Raw genomic sequence first — 26,629 nt, 5'->3', positions numbered from 1 at the left:
AAGGTACAACTACATATCACTTTCCTGGGAAAACCGTATTTGAAGTACACAGTTAGGCCTTAAAACCACTGTTATACATTTAATAGGACAATTACATTGTCTATACTTTGATGAATGAAATAAGTGCCTGTAAGGTATGTTTTTTTGCTAATGGTGTATACGTGAAACATTTTCATGACGACGAAAGTAAGATCAATCAGATCAATCAAACTTCAGAACTGTGGACTAAATGACACTCAGCAAATGTTTCTTTCTGACTAGGCCTTTTCTCTTCCACGGTATCATGTTTTAGCGAACAAAAGACTCCTCACAAACTTTGTAAACAGAGTAAAAGTGTTGAACGTAGTGCTGTAGACATCTTTGACCTCAACTTTAAAGTGGGACATTTACAGTAAGTGCCATCCACCGTTGATTAATGAGGAGCCCAGCGCGACCTCTTGTGGTCACTGACTGTTTAGCAGCGCTAGACTGTAACTTCATTAGTGTTACAGAGAGAGGAGTAAATGATCTTTGGTTCAGGACCTTCTGCTTTTCCTAAATGGGTTTAGAAAGGATGCTAATAAGGCGCCACCTTGAATGGAGGTTCAGTGAGTCATAGAGCTTAAAATAAAGGCTGCAACACAAAAAGGCTCCAGTTGTGATGGTTTTGCAGTGTGTTTTATGTCTGCTTCTAGTGGGGGGCAGAAAGTGGTTTGTAGGATGGTTTGTAGGATCTGGCAGACATTTCTTCCTCAGATCTTCCCCTCAAAATAGAATCACTGTCAACATCTCCTCCGACTACACCCTTTCAGCACCATGGAGAGATGTGAGAGGAGAGGTCTCCGCCCTCTGCTGGCTGAGGTTAAGTATAGCAACAGTGGGCAAACCGGCTCTGAAGAAACACAACATTCTTTTGGTTTCCTTTACACGGAGGCCTTGAAGTGACAGTGACAGCTTTTAGTTTCTCGTTAATTCGTGGCCTCAATATATCGACGAAGAACAGCTATGGACGAGAATGAAAAGTGGGTGAGAAGTTTTGTTTGGATACAAAATGAATAAAAACCTTCATTTTACTTGTTTCTGGTAAGCCTTTAAAAGTACAGAGGCCCTCAGGTGACATGGTGATTATTTTTAACAAGGCGTGGCCACGAATTACCACACCCAGCTAGCAAGCATATATCGGTCTGCTGGCTTGATATGTCTGACCCCCTGCTGGTCCATCCTCTCCCAGACTACGGCTCTGCATACATACCCTCACTAGTTTTTAATCTCTAGATGAAACGGATTTTAAAGTCACACAGACCTTTATTTTGGAAAGTAAACCTTAAATATTTTATATATAAAATTAAAAAAAATTAGGACCTAATATAAAAAGATTTGCTGACGCTGCTGTCCTGGATTGGTTGTTTTTGATAAATATTTATGAAAATATCGTGGCTTTATTTATGAAATAACTGTTTACTATTTTTACTAAAAATAATTTACACACGAGAAAGAAAGAAAGAAAGAAACGAGGGAAAACGTGTCATTTTCTCTAATACTGTGCTCAACTACTGGTGGGACAGCGGCCAGTGGTGGACCACTATCGTTTCGCTATCTGGGATATTAAGGCCACGAAATCAGTCACGCCTGGTTAAATCATCGCCATGTCACCGTAGGTCCTTAGCCGAGAGAAGCAAACCGCTGCTGTCCAGAGACCAGAGAGGTCTCCTCTGACCTTCACTCCACGGGCCACAGCGCAGTCCAGCATCACCGCGAGACACCTCACTGCGCATGTTCGCGCGCCGTGATGTAACGCGCGACACGCGCTAAATCTCGCTCGTGCTTCGGTGCGCGCGCCGCATGGATGTAGTGCGTCAGTTTCCTCAGTTTCCATTTCCTTCGCCTTTCACGCTGAGCGCCGCCGGACCGAGCCGGACCGAGCACGCTAAGCCGACGATGCCCCGCACGTGGTGCTGAAATCTCCTTCTCGCGCATCTCCTCTCTTTTCTCTCCATCCCTCCTCTTCTTCCCTCCTCCCTCCCCCCCTCACTCTCCCTCCACCGGTCCCCCTCTCTCTCTCTCTCTCTCTCTCTCTCTCTCACACGCACACCATCCTCTGTCATGGCGTCTTCCAACAATGTTACCCCCACCAACTGTAGCTGGTGGCCCATCTCAGCCATGGAGGAAGACGGCAGGACCCCGGACGGGGAGGACGGCCACGAGCCGGCGGCCGTAGAGCACAAGCCGTTCTCCAAAGACAGGCTGGTGCTGTACCACTGGACGCAGTCCTTCAGCTCTCAGAAGGTACCAAACATAGCTGGAAAATGGAGGGGATGGAGGAGCTCGTAGCTGCATGCTCTGCAGTCAGAGCCTCTCGTAAACACTGCAGACGTTTGGTTCACCTGCTCCTGGTGCTCGCGTTGAGGCAGTGACTGCTTAGCTGCGTGGTTTATTGTGGGAAACGATGACAAAAGAGCTGCAGATGATGGGAGGAGAATGATCCCGAGTGGCTGAAAACAAGCCGTGGCTCGATACCGCAGCTCAGGGATGTGTGTATGGGGTTCGTTATTGGGGTTTATTCTGGAAAATACATGGTCAGATTTGAGCTCAGGCCTCGCGACTTCCACCTCGTTCTGGGCTTGAGGACGACACTCTGAATAATTCATTAAAACGAGGCAGCCCAGCGCTGGGAAAACAAACGGACCGTCAGTCAGTGGCATTGCAGCTCAGTGAAGCCTACTGCTCTCTGCCTGTCTTGAAAGGGCATCCTCTTTTTGGACAGTGGCCTGCAAAAGGCAGCCGTTTTAAAGGGTGTCACGACATAGCTCAGCCACCAAAACAGGGGGCTGCACTGTGCATTAGTGAGGCTCAACTTTCAGTTGGTGTCATGCCATCTTTGTCCTTTGCAGAGAGCAAGTCAGTGAGCAAGTCACCAGTGGGTTCTGGCTGTAGTGTGATATGTCAGCACTGAACCCTGTTTAGACAAATGAAGGATGTGTAGACATGCGAAATGAACTGTTGCTAGGGATAACCATCAGAGATACCGGCTCTCGGCACCGGGCCGATATCAGCAGACAGTGGAGGAGAAAGGAGAAGCTGTGTATTTCTCCCTGAGCAGTTTGAGCTTGATAGCCAAATTTTAGATCTTGAAAATGGCTCATGTCAATGCTTCGTAGTTCTTCGTCGCATCAGTGTGAGTATCAGCAGCCGTGTCGACCCATCAAGCCATCTCTGCAATCAAATAATCAGTGTTCTGTACAGGACCATCTGGTGCCGACTCGGTGCTCTGCTCTTAAAATGGACAAACAGAAATTTGATTGCATTAATGGTGGTTAAAACAGATTAAACTTTGTACGCAAAAATGCGTTCAAGCAGGCACTGTTTTCTAGTCTCTGCGGAATTTCATGAACATTTTAGCCTCGTTCTCTGTGCCTCGGGCATTAATCTAAGCAAAACTGTCTTGTAAACAATATGAAGTACTTTAATACAATATATACAATGGCAGGGATCACGGTGCTAAATTGTTAAGCACAGCCTGACAAGGACAAGAAAGTCTGCTGATTATTGTTTATTATTCTATGGTGAGCGCTTGTTCACTTGTTATCTTAATTGCAGCTCAGTGAATCTGTTTCTGTGGAAGTGAGCAGGATTGTTACCTTACTATACTTAAAGCAGGAAGAGATTTCCTTGCAAAGACAACAAAATGTTGTCAGGCAGTAGCTGATAAGCTGTACTATGCTTTAGGTTATAGAGTCTGTAAGTCTTTTCTTTAGTCTCCTCAAGCAACTTGTTGAAATTGATGCAGAGAAGGCTGTAATTATAGAGGAGAATAATTTATCGTGGGTGTAATTGAAATGAAACATTGTTTTTAACAACGTAAAAAACAATTTGTGTTCATATGAATGCATACAATGGATTGAATTTGCAAGTCCTGTGCAATTTTACAGGTTTCAAATAATGAATAGGAACCTAAAGCAGTAAAAACTGTAGATGGGTCCAAAACGATGAACAGGGCTGCAGATAGAACAGAAAAGGCTGCGTAGGATCAACTGCAAATACATAATTACAGTATATTGTCTCAAATTTTTTGAAATATTGAGTAAGACATCTTAAAATACCGTTTGGTGTCTATTTTATAATATTTAAATCTTTTTTTTACATATATTATCATGAAAATAACAATACAACAAGTAACAAGTGTTTCCGCACCTTTGAACAGTACTGTATGAACTGTGTGTGTGGAAACATTAATCTTTCTCTTGATTGGAGTGTAAGTAAATGAAGTTTATCTACAGTAAATGGCCTTCAGATGGTTTAGAGTTGGTAGGCAGTTTACAGTGGTGTTCGACTCGGGTTTTGGGGGCCCACCTGGTGTGCAGCACAGCTTGGTAACTGCCCTTCTCAACCTCTGCTGGACACCGACCTTCTAGGGCCGGGGTTGAAGACCCCTACTTTAGTGGAACTCAGAGACACAGTTCTCTGTATTACAGGATCTGCCAGCTTATATGTTTAGTAGATGAAAGAAACTGAACTGAGACTTGGCTTCCTCAGCCCACATTTAATGACATGTCTGATTTTCTGTAGGAAGTACATTCAATAGTGTGATGACTAGATCCAGGCAGACTGTCAGCTCACATTCTGCTGCTCCTGATTTACTTACCAGTGCACTTTGTTGATGTAGTTAATTCAGAACACCTGTCTGTCCTCTTTAAAACAGCAGCATGCAGTACTGTATATGCAATGCAATTCATTTAAATTGACATTTGTTTTATTGATTTTGAATTCATGTCGGCTGTTAGTAATGCTTATACTGTACATATGTATTTGATTGGACTTGGCGTGCCTCTCAGAATCCACACATGAACATAAAGTGAATGGCCAGTCAGGGTCATACAGGGGCTCAAAGATGAGAAAGGGGGCACTTAAATAATTTCCCCTTACTCTTCTAAATAAAAGAGTATGTAAACATTGTTAAACGTTTCAAACCATACTGTTCACTCTCCAGTGCATATATAGAAGCGTAAGCTGCATTTTAAATCAAGTTTTTTTTAATGGTGGCCTGAATATCCACCATGGATCCGCCTATTCAAGCTGCAGCAGGTTTGCCCGCCCGTTCACGTTGAAGTTATAAAAAGTGTCTATGCTTATAAAAAGTGTTTATGCACAATGCAGCACAGCTAATCAGAGCTCTTTTACAGCTGTCAGGCTTGAAGTCACAGCAGGAAACAAAGCTTGTTTTTGTTATTGTTTTATTGTAGGTGCGCACACTTTTATCTTTGTCTTTTAGATAAACAGACAGAGGCTAGTCATCTGTTACCGCCACTGGTGTTTAAATTGGCTCATATAATTAAGTTTATGAAGAGTTTATGAAGAGGTAGTAAGATGATCCCAAGCATGATAAGAATGCATTTTAATTTATTAAACATATGCAGATAGAATTTACAAATGAATTTGAGCTTGATGTTTATTGCTCTCACTGCATGCGTTCTGTAGGAGTGCTGCCATGTGACACTGTGACACGGTGTGCCCTCTGTTTGATTTAATTCAGGCATAACTGACGTATGTCTTAGAATTAAATAATCTTTTTGTTAAAGACTGTAAAAGTATAATATAATATAAGCCTTGAAATAAGCACTAATAATACTAATGTTGGGTATCATGTATAGTTTTCCTGCTTGATAAAATGCCAGCTAGATTCGTACACAGGTGGATGAATGTAGATACTGTTAGATTTCTATAAGCATGAGAAGCTCCAGAATGAACTTGATGTAGGTCTATTATGCTTCTTTGTCAGCTTAAAATATGTTAGCCACAGTGACAACGTTTTTATTTATAAACTGTCTGGAAACTACCCACACTTTTTTTGTAATTAGCTGCTATGAGGGCATGGCCTACTGAGGTGCTTAGACTAATTATATCCAATGAATTTTCTCTGGAGAGAAATCCCTAAAGCCTAACATTGAATTAGTGCCTTTCAAAAGGACAATTACATGGATCTAGTTCATCAAAATAGCTATGACAGTTATGTTATCTTTCAGCAGATGGTTAGGAATGCTGATGTGAAGTGCACTCAGTAAACAGGTGAGATGGCAAGCAGGCCTGCCAGAATTATTATTACGTAATCAGCTGCAATTATTTGAGCTGATCACAATTATATTCTACAGTTGTTAGCTTTCTCAATAATATGCTTACAGTGAGTTTTCATCCGCTGAGTTCAGGTAAGTGCATTAAATAAAAGACAACAGAGAACACATTTTTACATATACACCAATCAGGCAAATCATTATAACCACCTCCTTGTTTCTATGCTTATTGTCCATTTCAACAGCTTCACTTACTATATAGGTGCACTTTGTAGTTGTACAATTACAGACTGAAGTCCATCTGTTTCTCTGCATACTTTGTTAGCCCCCTTTTACCCTGTTCTTTAGAGGCCAGGACCCCCATATATACCCTCACAGGGCAGGTACTGTTTGGTGGGGATCCATTCTCAGCTCTGCAGTAACACTGATGTGGTGGTGGTGTGTTGGTGTGTGTTGTGTTGGTCTGAGTGGATCAGGCACAGCAGTGCTGCTGAAGTTTTTAAACACTTTATCCACTCACTGTCCACTCTATTAGACACAATAGCTCATCTGCTGCTGCAGTTTGTGTTGATCATCCTCTTCAGCAGTGGTCACAGGATGCTGCCCACAGGACAATGTTAGCTGCATATTTTTGGTTGGTGGACTATTCTCAGTCTAGCAGTGACACTGAGGTGTTTAAAAACTGTGTCTGATTCACTCGCACCAGCACAGCACACACTAACTCATCACCACCACCACGTCAGTGTTAATGCAGTGCTGAGAATGATCCACTACTCAAATAATACCTGCTCTGTAAGGGTCCGTGGGGGTCCTGACCACTGAAGAACAGGGGAAAAGGGGGCTAACAATGTATGCAGAGAAACAGATGGACTACAGCCTATAAATGTAGAACTACAAAGTGCACCTATATAGTAAGTGGAGCAAATTACCTGGACAATGAGCATAGAAACAATTAGGTGGTCATACTGTTATGCCTGATCAGTGTATATCAGGGGTTTTGCAAAGAAAACAAAAGTTCTACCTTCTGACTTGGTGCTGTAGCACCTTTAGAGCGAAGCGGTGAGTAATGTGTGTTTATTTGTGGTCTAGCTCTCTTCATTTGGGAGCTACTGAGTATCGACAGTTAGTGAGCAAAATAATCAGCCAATTTGTTCACTTTAGGTTTGTACGATACAATGAACGATAAAAAACATTTTTATTCTTAGATGTTAGATCTGGAGTTTAAGCTGGTCTGTGTTCTCTGACAGGTGCGTCTGGTGATTAATGAGAAGGGTCTGCTGTGTGAGGAGCGGGATGTGAGCCTCCCTCTGACTGAGCACAAGGAGCCCTGGTTCATGAGGCTCAACCTGGGAGAGGAGGTGCCTGTGTTCATTCATGGAGACACCATCGTCAGTGACTACAACCAGATCATCGAGTACTTAGAGACCAACTTTGTTGGGGGTAAGCGTTAGATTTCTAATGTCTTGGTGGAGGTAAGGATATCCTGTCACAAGACAGTGACAGGGAAGTCAAAGTCCACTTTATTGACGTATCCATTGTGGGTAGATCCCTAGATTACACCTGAGACCTGAACAAGAAAGAAGTGTTGCTAAATACAGAGAACAGAAAGATAGTGCTTGGGTAGTGTATTATATTGCGAATAGACATTCAGCATTAAATTGCAGAACACAATAAACAGTGCAAATGTTAATGCCAGTTCAAGGGCACGGTATGGGCTACAGACCATTTAGTTACCTCATACAAGATTTCTGCTTATTGCAGCTATTCAGCTTTTTAATGATACATGTCATCACATCGCTTTATTCCGATTGGCTGAGTTGCTAATGTGCTGCAAGCCTTTCTACACATTTTAAACTCTAATTAAAGCCAAAATTAGTTTTATTTGTTTATCATCAGCAGATATGTCCTAATGTGCATTTAGTAGTCGCTGTGTATTATAAAAGGCATTTTAATTGGCTTCTTTTCAGTGAGTTGAATGAATATTTAAATTTTATTCTGACATCCCAAGTGGCTGCACTGTTTGTGCACCAGGTAAAGATTTGTCTGCTTCCAGGGATGCAAGCAGGTTGCAACTTCCCGAATTTATCGCCAAGTCCAGGAAACATACACATATTTTCCTCATCCCTGGTGAACTGGGTTTGTTGATTAGCTTGAGATCAACAGAGCGTATTCATATTGGTGTTATTCTTCTCCGAGTGAGCTGAGGAGACTTCTATTAAGGCAGTAGGTAGACTGGAGAGGGTTAGTTGTGGCAGAGAAAGTGGGCTGGACTTGAGCAATGACTTCATTCTCAAAGCACTTGATAAGTATAGGAGGAAATACACCAGGTCAGTATTGGGGTGGTCCATAAGTTCCTGTGCATGTGTATTATGGTGAATGGTTTGGGGCATGTTGGTACAGCAGCATGCGCACTGGCTCTGTTTCAGTACGACCCATTACTCGGACGTTCATCACACCAGATGTATTATAAAGGAGGAGGAGACTCAGTGAAAAATGAAAGGAGTTGTTTGTAATACTGAACATGGTGTATGTTTACAAGAAAAGCCCTCCCTTATTCTGTAAATGTGCACCAATTTGCCAAACTCTAAACTATTTATGCAAAATTTGTCCAGTTTTATCAGTAATTTCAAATATGTTTTTGAGATGTTAAGATGGCTTTAATTTTTGGAGGATTTTTCTATCAGAACGTGCTTGGCCTCAGCCTGGTTAGCCACAGTGAGCAAAGGTTAGCTATGCAGAACAAAAACTTTGTTTTTTTTACAAGGGTTTGAAAATAACGTATAGAAGATTTGTGAATGTTTTGCCTGGCTGTGACCTCTGGTTTAGAACCATGGCGCATCACCTCGATTTTGGGTGTAGGTAGTCATTTAGCCTTTAAAATGATGCGAGTACAGTGAGGAAATATCCACTGGCATGTATAACAGATTGAATAGTTTGCAACCTAAATAGAATGACATGGTTTTTATAGTTTGTCTAAGCGTTCTTGAGTTTTTATATTAGCTCACAGTAACTGGCCCAAAACACTATCGACCCACTGGGAAGTCTCCTGATTACCCAGTCCAACAATGGTAGGTAATCATTGCTAGCACCAGGTTCATTGTTTGTTTTTTTTTTGTATCCTTGAGGCTCTTTGTGCACAGCTTCTGGTTTGGCTTTAGTATATTGGCTTTTGCGACTCATATATCATTTGATGACCACTGCATTTGCTGATGTAGGCAGTCACAGAATATGTGTTAAAGTATCAAATGAACAAGAGATGTGGGAGTGAACATGTGTGCAGTGTTCCAGTACTGCAAGTGTAATGAGCGGCTTCATTGTGAACCTAGAGGGCTCATCAATGGACTTCCTGACTGGTATCTCCTTATCTAAATCAGCATGTAGGCCACATTCCTTCTGGTCTTTCTGGTCTGAAGGACCTCCAGCACTGAAGAGTCTTCCTGCAATGACACTTTTGATTCAGTGCATCAGCTAATTATTTAGCCCTGCATGAGTTGAATAAAGAGGACTGGAGCAAAGTGGCCCTCCAGGACTGCAAAGAAAGATGACTGATGTTGAAGAGAAGCTACTTGATACTGATAAAAGCTCAAGGACATATTCATCCAGCATGGTCACTGAGCACCAAATGTGTGCTAATGTTTCTAAATGATTATGATTCTATGTATCTGAGAAATGTATGTATAATATGGCTCTTTTATCATTCTGTGTTTTTTTTTTTTTTATAAATTTGCAGAACTTGTGTCATTTTAAATGCAAGTAGTCAATGTGAGGGAATAAAATGTGGTCACTGCTCTGAGCTTTTCCCCTCAGGGGTTTTCATGATCACTCATCCATGTAGGCAGTGCTAAATGAGATAACCAGTGAGGCAGTAGTCTGTCTTTAAGTAACCTCCCCTCAGTGGAGTACCATCATAAATAAAGTCTAGCAGCATTTCTTAAGTAGCCTGATCTTTAGTCAAGCCTGTCCAGTGGTAGGGGTGGTCATCTGCATTCCCATTGTACAGTCCTCAACTTTAGGTTTGATTTATCCAGTTACCTGATAAACTGTCCAATAGGAGGAGTAATCAGGTACATCCTTATTGGACAGTCCACAATTCTGGGATTCAGTTATCCAGTTAACTGAGAAACTGCCCAGTAGGAGGACTGGTCAGGTGCATTTCTATTGGACAGTTCTCAATTCTTGGATTAAGTTACCCAGCTAACAAAGAAACTGCCCAGTAGGAGGAGTTGGCAGACACATTCCTATTGGACGGTCCTTAACCTCGAGCTTAATTTATCCAGTGAACTGAAAAACTTCTCGGATCAGCTACATATTTTTGTTTCTTATGCTTACTTAAGCCCTGCGATGGACTGGCGATCTGTCCAGCGTGTATCCTGCCTTCCGCCCAATGATGGCTGGGATAGGCTGTAAGCCAGCTGAGCGTTTTCTCTTGGGAGGGGGAGGCAAGCATGGTTTTATTGGCTATTATCACCTCTTCCCCGCCTGCTCTTGCACAATGGTGACATTAGATTTCAGATGTTGGGAGCCAAGCATTGGTCATTTGATTTTGATGAAAGAAAACAAAATTTTTGGTCTGATATGATGAATCATGCAAACATATGGCCATCGAGATGAACTAACACTAACAAATGTCATTTTTGATTTCAGGTTGACTTTAAAATGAGATCAAATTAGATGGCTTTCAGTAATACAGATAATATGAGAAGTATTCTTGAGATTTTAGATATTCTGTGTAAATCTATGTTATATATAATTGGTAAACAGAAGGTTTTTCAAGTCACCAAGTATTTATGGGAGGGATCAGTACATCTGAGTTCAGAAAGTGTTTACGCTTATTCATGGCTCCGAGCTGAGTGGTAGATGAAGAGCCACCAGCCATGACCTGATTTGCAGGGGCTGTCTTGTGCTTTAATTTGTAATGAAGTCTGGCAGCATGGAGCAGGGCCACTCCTCACGGGGAACACAGGGCGTAAAGATTGACTGCCAACAGGGACAATAGAGATAGCAGCACACACTGCAGCAGAGAACAGCACCTTTGTGTGCAGCGTGGTGTAACGGACCCTTTGTGATACTGGACTTTTAAGCAGCAGGTGTCCAGTTGTAGGCCTTTCACTTCTGTGTGTATGTGCTTGTGCTTTTGATTATGTTTATGGCCTTTATGATGACGTGTGAGGATGCTGAATAGGTTCCTTTGGTAGGGAGCATTGCTGTTAAGAGGATTATTCAAGTGGGTGTCTTTATGTGGGTGTCGTTATGTGTAAATGGAAGCATGGTGCTGCAGCACTGCTTTGCCAGGCATTTTGAGCTATGTGTGTCCCTGAAGCTGGGGATGCTTAAAATTTCCTCTGTCCAAGGCCAGGCAGACCTTAACAAGATACGTTTGGCATAAAGGTGGAACTTTCCCCCTCAGCCTAAAAGCAGACGATTAGCCAAGACATATTTGTTTCTTTAGTTTCGCACTAGAGGTGTAAGGCTAATGTAGCTAACAAGTGAACACCCCACCAACTACTACATGCCTAAACCATGATAACTGCATGCCTAAGTCATCGCACACTTTCCAAAAACCGGATAGAGAAAACACATGTGGTTTCTAATACTGTACGACATACTGTGTCAACAAAAATGGACAGAGGTTTGTTGCGTAGCTAAAACAGTATTAAAAGCCATGTTGAACCTTCATACTTTTGTCCATTTGAATAGCCAACATGGGAGAAAATACGTAATCACTTCATACCTAAAGATTGATTTCAGGTAAGTGTGTGATGATTCAGGCATGGAGTTAGCAGGATGCTAATTGCTAATTGCATACATTGCTTCTGAGCTAATGCCACAGGACATGAAATGAGTATGATAAAGGTACTGGTCATCACAATGACGAAATTAAAAAATATAAAATATTATTACAGTAGTGCGCCTCTGAAACTTCTTCTTTCGGCTGCTCCCTTTAGGGGTTGCCAAAGCGGATCATCTGCCTCCATCTTGCCCTATCCACTGCCTCCTCTACTTTTGCACCAACCATCTCCATGTCCACATTCACTACATCCATAAACCTTCTCTGAGGTCTACCTCTTCTCCTTCTACCCAGCAGCTCCATCTCCAACATTCTTTGACCAATATATCCACTATTCCTCCTCAACACATGTCCAAACCATCTCAACCTGGCCTCTCTGGCTTTATCTCCAAACTGCTCAACCTTCACTGTCCCTCTGATCTGCTCATTTCTAATCTTGTCCATCCTTGTCACTCCCAACGAAAATCTTAGCATCTTCATCTCCGCCACCTCCAGCTCAGCCTCCTGTCTTTTAGACAGAGCCACAGTCTCCAAACCATACATCATAGCAGGACACACTACTGTCTTGTAAACCTTCCCTTTCACTCTTGCTGCAATCCTTCTGTCACACATCAGCCCTGACATCCATCTCCACCCACTCCATCCTGCCTGTACCCTCTTCTTCACCTCTTTTCTACACTGTCCACCTGATCCCTGATCCCTAACCCTAAACCTACCTTCACCTTGAAACCATTTGTCACTCAAACTGCACACCTCACCACTGTCTCACTATCCTCATACATGTCCTGCACCACCCTAACATACTTTTCAGCTACACCTGACTTCCTCATACAGTACCACAGTTCCTCTCTTGGCACCCTATCATATGCCTTCTCTAGATCCACAAAGACACAATGTAGCTCCTTCTGACCTTCTCTGTACTTCTCTACCAACACTCTCAACGCAAAATTTGCATCTGTGGTACTCTTTCTGGGCATGAAACCAAACTGCTGCTCACTGATCTGGACCTCTCGCCTTAGCCTTGCTTCAACAACTCTTTCCCACACCTTCATGATGTGGCTAATCAACTTTATACCTCTGTAGTTACTGCAGCTCTGCACACAGCCTTTTTTCTGTGTATACAGAAATCTAGCCTCACCTTTAAGCAAATGGCAAAAAAACCCAACACAAAACTGCCTACACCAGAACTGTAAGCACATTTTTGTGCACTGTAAGGCTGAACAAGGACACACAGAACAGAAATATTGAAAATAGTCATCAGGTTTGAAGCATTTTTAGAGATTCGTAGTTAAGGATAGAACCGTTTTTGAGCTCTTCACAGGCCATTTAGCAGAGTGGTTAAGTTCCTCACTCTATATTTGGCAGAGCATGGCTCAGGCCTAGTGCAGGGAAATACTTGTTGGACTTCTAATGATCTTTCTGGCAATCTAATTGTTTATTCTCATAAAAAATATGATTTATTGTGCAGCCTTAGCTACAAGCTGAGGAAGCAAACTTCAGACACCAAACTTGTCATGTCAGATCAACTACTTCTGGGGTAAAGTTGTGTACATTTCATTTCTCACTGAACTTTTTCTTCACAGTAACAGTTTTTTTTCTTCAGTAACCTGTGCAGTGTTTTGCTCACCAGGAATGGAGTTAATGACTCCTGTTGTACAGGAACTTGCACAGTGACACAAGGGACTATACTGTTGCTGTATTGTGAGGCTTTGTTGCGGCAGATCTCCCCGAGTCTGGTGGAGATGTGCAGGTCAGCCTGCAGGGCAGGGGCTGATTAGTCAGCAAGCTGGAGCCCAGCCAGGGGCCTCCTGGCTCTTCACTCCTCCTGAAGCTTAGAGATGGTGCAGACAGGCTGGAAAGTCCCAACTCTTTCTTCTTTTTCAGCTCCTGGTTCTATCTATATCTTTAGCAAGCTCTTTATCTCTTTCAGCCAGTTTGTGTTGAAACCAAACCTTTGGCTCAGTGTGACTGTAATCGTTTTAACCCATAGTTGGCTGCATCTGCGGACTGTATTCCGGGATTGTATCTTTCAGTGGTAGTAGCTCCAAGTGAGCTAAATGTTGGTTAAAATAAGCCATGTTGGATGACAAAATATGAAATAATTTTTTTATTGCATTAAATGTTATAAAAAAGTACCCCATACATAATGGTTTTGGTTTTATTGGGCACAGGGTGAAGTGAAGCATAAACAGTGACAAAATGTAGAAGTAATGGTAAACATACAGTGCTATGCAAAAGTCTATGGCGTCTGTGAAAATATGATTTAAAGTCATAAATGTGGCAAATACATACATACACATCTTCTAAGCTGCTTATCCTTCTGGGTCTCGGGGGTGCTGGAGCCTATCCCAGCAGACATTGGTTGGAAGGCAGGATACACCCTGGACAGGCCTTCAGTCCATCGCAGGGCATAAATGTGGGAAATAACAATTGTTAAAAACAACAGTAAAATAAATACAAAAAAATAATTAATACATTGTGATTTCATGTAAACCACTTCCATGTGTCTCCTTAGCCTAGTATTTACGGTTAACATACAATAATATAATAATAATCATCCTTCATCAAATTTAGTCAGTTGCTGCTGGAGTAATTTAACAAGTCTATACAATGACTGCAGTTCACCGAGATGTCAGGAACCAAACCTATGTTCTTCTAAATGCATTCGTCTAACCAAAATATTACAGTCTTTTTTAAAAACAAACAAGTCTTGTGTTACTGTATTTATGTTGATTTATTTTTGTTCTGAAGTCATATACAGCTTTTAATAGCAAAACCACATGTACTGCCAAGATATATTGTTCTAACTCTGGCCAGGGCTTGCTGGCAGGCCCAAAGTTTTATTACACACTTCTATAACCGAAGAGTAGCTCAACCATTCACAGCTTTCTTGGCTGCTTAAAACATTTGAACAATATTGAATGTTAAGGTAATTTAATTTATTAATAATTATGATAATTGCAATTAACAGTTCTTCAGCCACACTTCAGTATAATGTGTTAACAGTAAATTTTTTAAACTAGAACTAACCATTTTATAATCATTGTTTTTTAAAGGCTGGGCCACAGAGACAAGTTGACATGAAGTTCCACGTTTGCTGCAGTCTATGCCATAACCATGCAACCTCTGTATATGTATGTTTGTGTTTCCACAGATACAGTAGCTCAGCTTATTCCAGATGAAGGCTCTCCCATGCGTGCCCGGGTACAGCAGTACCGAGAGCTGCTGGATGGCCTGCCTATGGACGCCTATACGCATGGCTGCATCCTCCACCCTGAACTCACCACTGACTCCATGATCCCAAAGTACGCCACTGCTGAAATACGTAGTAAGTGATGCCGCAATTTAGTGCTTTCTGGAAACTACTACTTATGTCAGGCAGGAAAAATGACAGTATACGCACTGTAAACTATGTGGACAGATGCTCTTAAAGTCGTTTTATTCTTCTGTCGTAAAAATTTTGTGTCCATCAGCCATAACATTAAAACCACCTCCTTGTTTCTGCACTCATTGTCCTTTTTATCAGCTCCGTGTACCATATAGGTACACTTTGTAGTTCTACAGTTACAGACTGTAGTTCATTTGTTTCTCTGCATACCTTGCTTGCCTGCTTTTATCCTGTTTTACAATGGCCAGGACCTCCACAGGACCACCACAGAGCATGTATTATTTGGGTGGTGGATCATTGCTGGTGTGTTAGTGTGTGTTGTGCTCGTACAAATGGATCAGACACAGCCGTGCTGCGGAGTTTTTAACACCTAGTGTCACTGCTGGACTGAAAATATTCCACCAACCAAAAATATCCAGCCAACAGTGTCCTGTGGACAGCATCCTGTGACCACTGATAAGGGACTAGAAGATGACTGTGCAGCAACAGATGAGCTACTGTTTCTGACTTTACATCTACAAGGTGGACCAACAAGGTAGGAGTGTCTAATAGAGTGGACAGTGAGTGGACACAGTGTTTTACAACTCCAGTCTGCAGCATACAGCATTCTAAAATTAGAGAGTTCACACATAAGCCTTTTAAACACTGTAAAACCAATTCATCTTGTCTTGTCAGATAGGTGTGAATTGAGCTTGCGAGCCTAAGGGGTAGTCACTGCTCTGTGTTGTGGCAGAAAGCAGAGCTTGAGTCTTAGAAAACACAAATGAAGGTGTCCTCCTATCCTTTCCTCCTGACACCCTTTACCAGGGCATTGAGCTAAGCAGCGCTGCCTCAAGTGTTGACTTTGCATTGGTGTGAAAACTCAGCTGCAGAAAAATGCTATGATGCTAGCTGCTAGCTGCTTTATGTAGAGGCCTCTGAAATTGGATCTACCTTATTCATTCTGAACCGCATTGCTGAAGCATTACACAATCTAACAGGGCAGTAAATCAAGGTCAAAGACGTGATCCAGCCAGAAGTCTTGCAGTGGAATTAATTAGGTCAGGGAAGCCCTGCATAACTTGTAATAAATCTCCTTTATGGCAAATGTTGCATGGAGTCCGTCTGCTGGATGATGTTTATCAGAGCGATGGATTTGATTTTCGTTTGCAAAAAGCTTATTAAAGCACATAATTAGCTGCCAAGTCTGTTTAAAACTAGAGGAAAAATATTGAATATTGCAACTTCTGTGTTTGCCCACAGCATTGCTAGCAATTACGGAATGCCTCAGCAAGAGTCCTAAAGCTGCTATTAATCCAGAGAAAAACACCAGCGTTTACTTTTGAGCCTTCTATTTAAAAGTGTGGTCACAAGTACAACTCCCATCAAAAGTTTGCCTTCTTTCAAAATTTGAATAGCCAGGCGTCCCCAAGCTTTGGACGGGTTTATTTTTGCTAATAAAGTCTCACCTTCTTGTTGTTTTTATTCACAGGGATTTCAGATGAAATGCTAGATAAGCACAGTTACTGGTTTTCTTGAAAGCTTGGTAAGCAGTGCTGGTGACTGTGAAGGTATGAAGCTAATGCTGTGATCATTGTCTCTTTAAGGACACTTGGCCAACGCAGCATCTGAACTGATGAAGCTAGACCATGAGGAACCACAACTGACAGAGCCATACCTTTCCAAGCAGAAAAAACTCATGGTAAGTTTTAAAATGTACTATTTTTAACTATGATACTGGAAATGACCTGAAATTACTGATAAATGTAGTTAAACTATTATTATTATTATTATTATTATTATTATTAGTAGTAGTAGTAGTAGTAGTAGTAGTACAAGTACTGTTCTCTGTAGTAATTGCCAATATTCCTATATGTAATACGACTATAAGCAATGAGTGGCTATCCAGTACTGCAATTTTATCACAGGGAAGGGTGTTCTTAGGCATGATGCGAAGTGGTGTGCCTAAAATTGCAGTAGCACATGGCTTTTACAAAATGGTGGTCAACAAAAAATATAATAACACAAAGTATTCAGAAAATAATAAGTTACTGTTATTGATAATCAACATAAACAAGTATTCTGCTTTTAGAGTATAGTATCATTGACAAGGAACCATGAACTGCTTGCTAAATGAGGAGAAGAACATCGTCACCCATCATATTGTGGTCATTTCATGAACGTTTTAACTTTTGTAGTATAATAATGAACTTATGATTACATGGCACTATTTAATGCCAAAACCTTTGTTTTCTAAGTACTTTTTGGTCACCTTCACAAGTCTTACTTACCACTGCAAGTCTTATTTCGCACCAATGTAACAGCGCTCCTCTTCTCACGCTATGGCTGAATCTCAAATGGCTCCCTGCTCCCTACATAGTGCACTACATAGGAATGTAAATACTGGCTTCTACACCCCAACAGTGCTCAACACAGTTACAAAACTGTCATTTGGGATTCAACCATATTCGACAAGTATAGCACTATTTGGCAGTAGAAGTTAGAATTTAAATTATTTAACCTCCAGAGCACACTATCTAGGGAGTACACAGCCGTTTGAGATTCAGCCTGGGATTGATGCATCTTAAGGCATATTTGACTGAAACATGGACCTTTGAAGCATGTATGCTATTAAAGTGTGTTTTACAGTGAATCATATGATAAGTACTTTAATTCAAGCCTGTGATACTGATGGTGGAGTTTAGCATGTTTGCTATGTTTTTGTTAGTCCCTCAGATAAAACAATAATCAGCAGCATTAGAGTCAAAGATTATTCCATCATTACCGGAACAAGGATTTTTCATGATAATGCAGTGCAGTAATACTCAGTTCAGTTGTTGTGAGGTGATCACAGATGTGCGTATATCGTGTATTTTTTATAGTTTTAAATACAGCTTAGCCAATCGGATGTTAGGACCAGAACTTGTTTTATAATCTGTTTTATAACACTACTTCTACAGTATTTACACTTTCTTCCAAAACAAGTAAACCAAATTGGCTAAATTGACAATAATTGATCTATGTAGATGTTTACTGAAAGGGGAATTGATTTTTTGTAAAAAAAAAAAAAAAAAAAAAAAATACATTCAGCAAATTGAGTCATTCAGAGTGATAAAATGCAAAATGCAGCGCTCTAGAGAAACTTACCAGAGCTGTTTCACAGTGGTGGTGATAAGTGATTAATGTCTCTAAAAGTCACATCAGAGATCATTATTCCATTAATAACATTATTGGAAAACATTGCTTGATGCCTGCGCCATTGTTTTCAGGTATTTGTGGGAAATGGTATTGGCCTTTTTAAAATAGTACCCAAAGAAAACATTGTTTGAGATTTTTTACTATATTTGCAATTATCAACATTACATCTAAAAACTCAGAATACATGTGTAGGGTCATCAGTCATTTTGGCCAGTAAATAAAATGGCTAGATTGTGTTGTGACCCCTGGTTCCTATCACCACCACTGTGAAGAAATCTAAGCCACTACATTACAATATACCATGTCATATCAAACTATTCAAATATCAAATGACTCTGTTCACATCTCAGTGGCCAAATTATGTACAAATTTTAAAAAGCCAGAATTATCAGTGGATGTTTTTGCATCATATTCACGTCTGACAGCATTTCAGTTTAAAAGGCTACTGCACAGTTTATCATCTTCTGGAAAAACCGTGACAAAACTGCAAAACTGTTTTGTCCCAGTAACTGCGACAGAATTGGGCTGCTTGAGGCACATTCGTGTATGTTGTAGACTCTGGTACAGTGGATGCTTTTACAGACTCATTTTGTTCTGCTAGGCAAAGATCTTGGACCACGACAATGTGAACTACCTGAAGAAGATCCTTGGTGAATTGGCAATGGTGCTAGACCAAGTTGAAGCAGAACTTGAGAAGAGAAAACTGGAATATCAAGGTAAGTTTTGTTTCATCTTTATATGCTGCTTCATTACTTAACTTGTTAGTCTAGTTCATTAAGTTGAGTATTAAAGCTCAAACAGAATTTGCTGAAATAGCACCATGGTGCTCCAGCACTAGTCATGAATTTACTGAGAACATACCATATGTGTAAGCTGTTTAAAAAGACTCTCTTGTTGCAGCAGTTACTGATGATGGCTTTAAGACAAATTAAATCGATGATTTGCCATGAATCATTCTGTCTTGATATATATTTTCATAATGTGTAAATTTACTTTGATGCATTGCAGTTCAAAAGTTGGGTTCATTTGTCATCTCAATAATTTTTATTGTTTTATTATGTACAATAATAAATTACACAATGTTAACTTAAAAATTACAAACTATATGCCAATGGTTATTTTTCTGCACATGGACTACTCTTGGTCGTAGACTAAATTGCAATGGCAAGGGTGATTCACCATTAAGTCCAGACCCAACTAGATATTTTTTTTTAATTTTATTGAATATTTCAAGTATTTTAGGAAAAATGTTATTAAATGCTGAATAATACACTGTAATATATTGTATATATTCACACAATTTCCTATCAAGTTATCTGCCTTGAGAGTTGATCACCACTTTTGAAATATGAGGAATTCTGGATATTAATTTTATTATAACTTAAATGTCTGTTATAGAGCTTTCTCATTCAGTTCAAAGCACAGACGGACACATCTGAAATACTAGTGTCCTGCTAATTATTTAAAACCTGTGACATTGCACAGGACTAGCATATTATTTTTTACTATTTTATACATTTATCTGCAAATAAATTGGTTTTCTATAACTGAAAACATTGATTCCCACTTTAAAACTGGTAATCATTTGTGCCACATCAACAAAGGTACGCTAAAAGTCTCTAGATTTTGGAGCTTCTACAAACTTCTGCAGTATGACAGTGCTCTCCCTGCCCTCCAACAGGTCAAAAGTGCGAACTGTGGCTTTGTGGACCTGACTTTACACTAGCTGATATATGTCTCGGGGCCACGTTGCACAGGCTCAAGTTCTTGGGACTCTCAAAGAAATACTGGGAGGACGGGAGTCGACCCAACCTCCAGTCGTTTTTCGAGAGGGTGCAGAAGCGCTATGCTTTCCGCAAGGTGTTGGGAGACATCCACACTACCTTACTATCAGCAGTTCTACCCAATGCATTCCGAATGGTAAAAAAGAAGCCGCCGTCCTTCTTTGGGGCCTCCTTCCTAATGGGGTCCCTAGGGGGGATGGGCTATTTTGCCTATTGGTTTTTAAAAAAGAAATACATGTAGTGAATGCCCTCCTGTTGTGTTCTGTATCTGTGTATTTGTGTGATGTTGCAACTTTTCTGTACCAGATGTTTTACGGCAGCAAGAGAAATATGCTGCGCAGAGAAAACACTATTATCTGGTTGAACAAAGAAAATAAGAACATTCCATGACAAGGAATCCTTCTTAACAGCACATTCTCTGGTAATCAATGCCTTCATTCCTTTCTTTTTCTAATTTTGTTTCCCCAAGATTTACCAAATAGGTCATGGATTTTCTTTCATTTGTAGCTTGCCTACAGCCTGATTATAGTCAGCTAATTAAAAAGTCACTACCCAATTTAATAGCACTACAGATTCCTCCCATGTGGGCTGTTTGAGCATCATATGCCTACCTATAATAGCATGAAACCCCAAACACTGTAGTACCTGTATCATATATTTTAGGCATTCACCTTTTGCACTTTAATCTACTGTTGATTTAGGGTTTCCCATTCAAACCCTGACAATTAAAGAGATGCTATTTCTGCTGCAGCCAGATACTGCCAAACTTAATATGAAATTCACATTTATTCACACTCACTCAGTGTAGGTCACAGCACACAGACACTTAGAATTTTCTTTGGTAGAATGTAACTCATCAGCATTGGCATCTGGATAAATGGAGACTGATGGCTGTCTTGTACTTGTAGAGATCACTAAGGTCATTAAAAAGTACTAGTGCTGAGTGCATAATAAACTGTGGACATCAAAAAATGCTTCATTGGCATGCAATTCAATGGGATTTAGACACCAGGAGTGACCAACACCAGTTCTGTAGAACCACAGTTTTAAGGTTTTTGTTAACACATCCGATTCCACAAGCTCTTCATGGACTGAATCCGCTGTGTTAGAGCAGGGAAAACACTAAAATGTGCAGTGGTGTGGTACTCCATGACTGAATGTTGACACATTGCCATACAGGGATGTCCAGTGGTTTTTCAAGGAACATTTTAGGATTCCTGCTCACATAATATCTCATAAATTAGAATTTCTTCCTCACTTGAACGTAGTTTCAGGGAGTGCAATTGTAGCTTTGGTTGTTGTCATTTTGTTTATTTATTTGTTTGATATTGGATATAGGTTTTTGTTTTTAATTACATGATCGATGAAAGTGGTTAGTAACACTGATAAAGTACTCTACAGGGATACAGTCAAATGCTTTTTCCCAAAACATGAAACGGATGATAGGATAGTGTTAAAGAAAATCTGAAGGTCTGTTAATATTAAAACAAATATATTAAAATATTTAGGAAAACACCAACTATAGACTAATGGCTACATTTAAGGCTTAAACCAATGATTGAATAGAACTACAGATCATTTGAAAGAAGTTTAATTAGCACATCAAACTCTTGAAAATATGGACCATTGGAAATACATGGGTTTTGGCCAAAGATACAGATTAAAAAGATTTTACTATTTGTTAAGGGTGCATTTTTCTGCTCCTGGTAATCTAAAAAATAGCTAATAGATAAAATTCAGTAGTAATTTTGATGTAATGAAAACTGAGTAGTCATGAAATGTTTTTGTTAGATGTTCAGAGGAACGTACCACTACCACTGTACGAAGAATGCAACATATACCATCTTATAAGCCATAAATAACTGAGGAAAGGTACCCCCAACTCACGTCTGTAATGACAAAACGAGGCGCTTTGTTAAGAACATCTTAAACAGTGTAAATCACTGTCATGCAATGCCTCCACCAACAGTACAGGTGTCCCTCAGAACAGAATCCTAAGAAGCAAACAATTACTGAACGTTACTGTGGCCATTATAGTTCACAACAGATGTTTTATTTTTATTTTTTATTTTTATATTTATATGATATGCATTTATTTACGGTGCTTTTTACGATGTTTGTTCATAAGCCTTAATTGGTTCAGTTGCCATCAATTACAATAAATGAAAACGCTTAACAGAAATCTGTATTTGCAGTCTCTTTTTCTGCCCTGTTTCAAAAGGACTTGCAAAAGCACAATTATAATGAAAAACACCTGCAAAACACCTACAGTCACTACAAAACCAGCCCGCATTTCCAAAGCAAATGCTTTAACAGTGATACACTGAAAAAGTAACAGGGTTCTGCATCCAGAGTTGGTTGTTGGTGGTGGTAATACAAAGCCACACAATTTGCAAATGAATATTTCAGCACACATGGTCACCCATTCTATTTGGTAATTTTGCCATTTTTAACAAAAACCTACTACACTGTCTTCACTCCAGTGAATTTTCCAAGTGTTGGGTTGGATCTTTGAAAAGCAGATTCAGGAACAAATGAGCTACTGATTCATTTTGGCTACCTAATTTATGATCATTGAACAAAATGTTATTTAATACTTGACAGTCACAACTGGACACATGCTTGAAGTACCTGAGAAATCTAGTGTTAAACATTCAGTATTACATCTTTCATACATTCAAAATGTGTCAGATGGCTTCCCATTTTCATGGTTGCTGAATACCATGGTCAAACAATAACCATCTTAAAAATGGTAAAAAAGCATCAAAGGATGTCAGACAATTTGAATCTAACCTCACATGACTTCAATATTTCCTAATTCTTAGACAACCAAACAAAGGAAGTAATATTGTTTAGAGAAGAAGCAAGTTAGATGTTTTATCTAACGGTGACGTAATGTAACTTCAGTGTTTGGTTGGAAAACACAAGACCTTGCACTGCATACCATGTATTTTAATTCCATGAGAAGCATGGGAAATTGCTGAATTTGAATACACTTTCTGAAGCCCGACAAATCCACTGCAAGGTCTACGGACTAGTATGATAATGAGCAGAAAACATTTAAGTAAGTTAAAAAGAGTCATAACTCACAATGTAAATAAACAGTGCAGCACTAATGTTTTATTGTTTTCCCATATGGAAAAGGCATAAACAATAAATGTTGAATTTCCCACATTGTCACTGATTTACAAACCTGGACTTGTATGTATATGTATGAAAGGCAATGACGATCCCAGTACCTTCCCTGAAGTAACCAAACAAATTAAAATTATATGCAGCTTTGGCAAGTGCTATCTAGTCCAGCACTTTGTAAATATTGTTTGGACTTCAAGTAGTCGTGTTGTACAAAGTACTTCATTTTAGATAATGATATCTATAGTCTTCCTTCTCATTAAATCTCCCCCTCTCCTTTGGTCCCTTCGAGCCGAAGGTCTGTGTCATTCCTCCCCAGAGTGAATAGACTCACCACAGCCAGCAATGCAGCCAGCATCATTGCAGCACACCCTGCAAACATGTGCCTTGTTCCACTGCCTGCCTCTCCTCCTCCAGTGCCTGAAACTTCCCCATGGAGGGCCAGCAACCCCAAGCAGGCCAGCAGGTGGAGTGGCAGACGGAACCAGCCCAAGACCCCGGCCCTACGCTCCATGGGAATCACCCGACCCTGGAGGAAGCTCACTGCAGGGAAGTAGAGCCCACAGGCCAATTCCAGTAGCAGGAAAGCTAAAAGGGACTCCTTAGGCCTGGGCTGACCTGGTGCTGTAGAAAAGGTCAGCATAAAGAAGGAGAAGAAGGCCAGCAGCACAGCCAAGCACAGCAGGTGGCCAGGCTGCAGCCGGTAACGGGCTGACGTAGCTAGACGGAAGAGCATGGAGCCTGCCATGCTGGCCGCCATGAGGCAGGAGAACACAATGCCTAATGGAGGCCCGTGAGGGTCCAGCACTGGGGTCCACAGAAAAACAAAGATATAGAGGACACTTTCAAAGAGTGCCTGCACCCCACCCAGAAGCATCACACGGCGGTCTGACAGCAGGCATCGCAGACCTTCCAAGCAACTGCGCAGGAAACGAGCCTGAGCTGATACTCGTACCTGAGGTGTGTTTGGTGGGCCAAGCAGAGGGCCATTTCTGTCCCCCTCTCCTTTTTCAAGCTTATCTTCTGCACCCCATTCAGAGAACACCAGCCAACCACAGGCAGCCAGGCTGGGGATGGCAAGAAGGAAAGGGGCTACAGGTCCCAGCTCCAGCCATTCTGTGAACAGATTGGCCACAAGTCCGGCACCCACTGCCAGTCCATGATTCCAGTCTGCAGCTTTGCTGAATGTCACAGGAATCCACTCTTTGGGAAAATCATGCACATCAACATGGCAGTGCACATACCAGGCCTCAAACGCAGTGGTCAGCAGGGAAGTGGACAGTCCACCAAGCACACGGCCCAGAATGAGCACAAAGTAGTCTCGCGACAGCTTGGTGAGGCAGCACACTGAATAGGCTACACAAAAGAGCAAGCAGGTCTGTCTCCGGCCAAGAGCCTGGGGTAGCCAGCCGGCCACAGGAGCAAACAGCACACAGGAGGCCAGCCCACACACGTACAGTATGGCGATTTGTGATTCCAGGAAGCTGTAATGGCGGTAGAGCTTGTAAAGGTATGGCCCCTGCAGCCAGTCAGCCCACAGAGCCAGCAGGTAGGTTTTCAGAAAGAGTCTCTGGAACCGGCGGAAAGCTGGGTTGGCAACTGTTGCTTGAGTGGCTTGTGGTGAAGTGAGGCGCCGTGCAGCGAGCTCCAGACCCACACACAGGACCGCCAGGGCCACAAACGCAAGGTAAGCAGTCACAAACATGGCATCCACAGTCAGACCTCAGGTGCCTCTGGATAACTCCTGATCCACCCCACCACTTGATTTTCTTCTTCACAGTCTTACTCCATTGAGATTCATGATGTGAAGAAGAGGCTATAAACAGATGCAGAACACATCATGGTGAGAATTAAAAGCCAAACCTGAAAATAAATGTACTATTTGGCCATCAACAGATAAATGTAACTTACAATCCAATGAAAGAGCCCATACAACACGAATATGGCTGTCCAAACAAAAACAAGTATCTCCAAATGGTAACTTTAAAGGGGAAGGCAAACACTTTAATTGCTTTCAGCGTAAGTTAATAAGGAACTTTATTCCAAACCATTAAGCATTTTTGTTGGTCCACTCGTCATGACATCTTCTCGCAACTTAAAAGTCAGCTGACGTAATGATGTGGAAAGATGAACCTGAACTGAGATGCTTGTTCTTTTGGACAGCGACGAGATGTAACTCGCACGTTAACAACACCAAGGATTTGAGGAGACAAACACTGACAGATGCCGTAAACTAACATCTCTGTAGTAGTAAAACTAAACTACAGCATTAAGCCCAATCAGGTGGGTTAGTGAGGCCGACGGCTGAGCTGAATTTACCTTGTGAAGTTGGCAGTTCAGCCAGACGCCGTTAGCCAGCTAAGCTAGCAAATGTCCACAGCGTTGCAGTCGACCGTGGTGAGAACAGTAAAACGGTCTTTTAGATTCGTATTACAGCGGCCCGCGCGTTCTGAACAGACTTGATGTGCTTCTTTACACCAAAATACTTTCCCATGCTATCATAACGCGATAAAAATTAGCCGCTAGCACCAAATCCGTCTGCGCTTCCGCCTTAGGTGAGCGACACGACGCGTCCGCATGACGCTGACTGACGTCACAGCAGCGCGTGGCTGAGGACGTTAACGGGTTAGCACTGCCGGCTATCATCTTGGCTAACCGCTAGCTGATTTCCTCAGAGACCGGCCGTTATAAGGTTGCTGCTGTGTAGCGAAACTTTTTTTTAAACCCTTAAAACATTTAATTTTGTCTATTTTATGGTTCACTACAGACAGAAATATATCATTCACCCTCACTGAGTAAGTACTGGTCAGGTAGCAGCGTGAATGTTTAGTATTTAGTAGGTTGTAGGGAATGAGACTAGCCGTCGCTAACCAGCCAAACCGTTTTAATTCGCACCACTTCCAGTAAAAAGTAACCCAAGCAGCGCCGTGTGATGAGACCATGGCTAAGGAAACAGGGTGTTTCTAACAATAAAGCTTCTTCTTGTCTAGGAATCATTCCTGACATGTATTTGTCAGAAAAACGAACATTAACCAGGGCAGATTAAAAGTAGCCTTTTTGGCTAGCTCCGGCCCATTTACACTTCTGTTGATAAGTTATGTGATACTTTTTAAATCCCACAAACGGGGAAATTCTACCTCTGCATTTAACCCATCCATGTAGTGAAACACCACATACACACTAGTGTATAGACACACACACACTAGGGGGCAGTGAGCACACTTGCCCAGAGCGGTGGGCAGCCCTATCCAGGGAGCAGCTGGGGGTTAGGTGTCTTGCTCAAGGACACCTCAGTGATGGACTGTTGGCTTTGGGG

At 41.3% G+C, this 26,629-nt stretch overlaps 2 protein-coding genes across 3 annotated transcripts; one reads left to right on the top strand and one right to left on the bottom strand.

The window, feature by feature from the left end:
• The first annotated feature begins 1,757 nt into the window (after window positions 1–1,757).
• On the top strand, window positions 1,758–21,153 carry gdap1l1 (ganglioside induced differentiation associated protein 1-like 1). Its single transcript, XM_017707956.2, has 6 exons — window positions 1,758–2,265; window positions 7,292–7,484; window positions 14,987–15,160; window positions 16,807–16,901; window positions 18,999–19,113; window positions 20,079–21,153. Exons 1-6 carry the CDS (start codon window positions 2,083–2,085, stop codon window positions 20,420–20,422), a joined length of 1,104 nt encoding a protein of 367 aa, XP_017563445.1. The 5' UTR covers window positions 1,758–2,082; the 3' UTR covers window positions 20,423–21,153.
• Window positions 21,154–21,888: 735 nt separating this feature from the next.
• mfsd5 (major facilitator superfamily domain containing 5) lies at window positions 21,889–25,910 on the bottom strand. Of its 2 annotated transcripts, none has more exons than XM_017707954.2 (2): window positions 25,633–25,910; window positions 21,889–25,129 (listed from the first exon to the last, which is right to left on the bottom strand). In XM_017707954.2, exon 2 carries the CDS (start codon window positions 25,016–25,018, stop codon window positions 23,573–23,575), a length of 1,446 nt encoding a protein of 481 aa, XP_017563443.1. In that variant the 5' UTR covers window positions 25,019–25,129; window positions 25,633–25,910; the 3' UTR covers window positions 21,889–23,572. The 2 variants fall into 2 exon arrangements, with proteins under 2 accessions (XP_017563443.1, XP_017563444.1); XM_017707955.2 differs by lacking the exon at window positions 25,633–25,910 and adding an exon at window positions 25,225–25,604.
• Window positions 25,911–26,629: the final 719 nt, after the last annotated feature.

Source organism: Pygocentrus nattereri, chromosome 9 (assembly GCF_015220715.1).
Source record: "Pygocentrus nattereri isolate fPygNat1 chromosome 9, fPygNat1.pri, whole genome shotgun sequence".
Classification (NCBI taxonomy): domain Eukaryota; kingdom Metazoa; phylum Chordata; class Actinopteri; order Characiformes; family Serrasalmidae; genus Pygocentrus; species Pygocentrus nattereri.
This window is presented reverse-complemented; position numbering and strand designations above follow the sequence as displayed.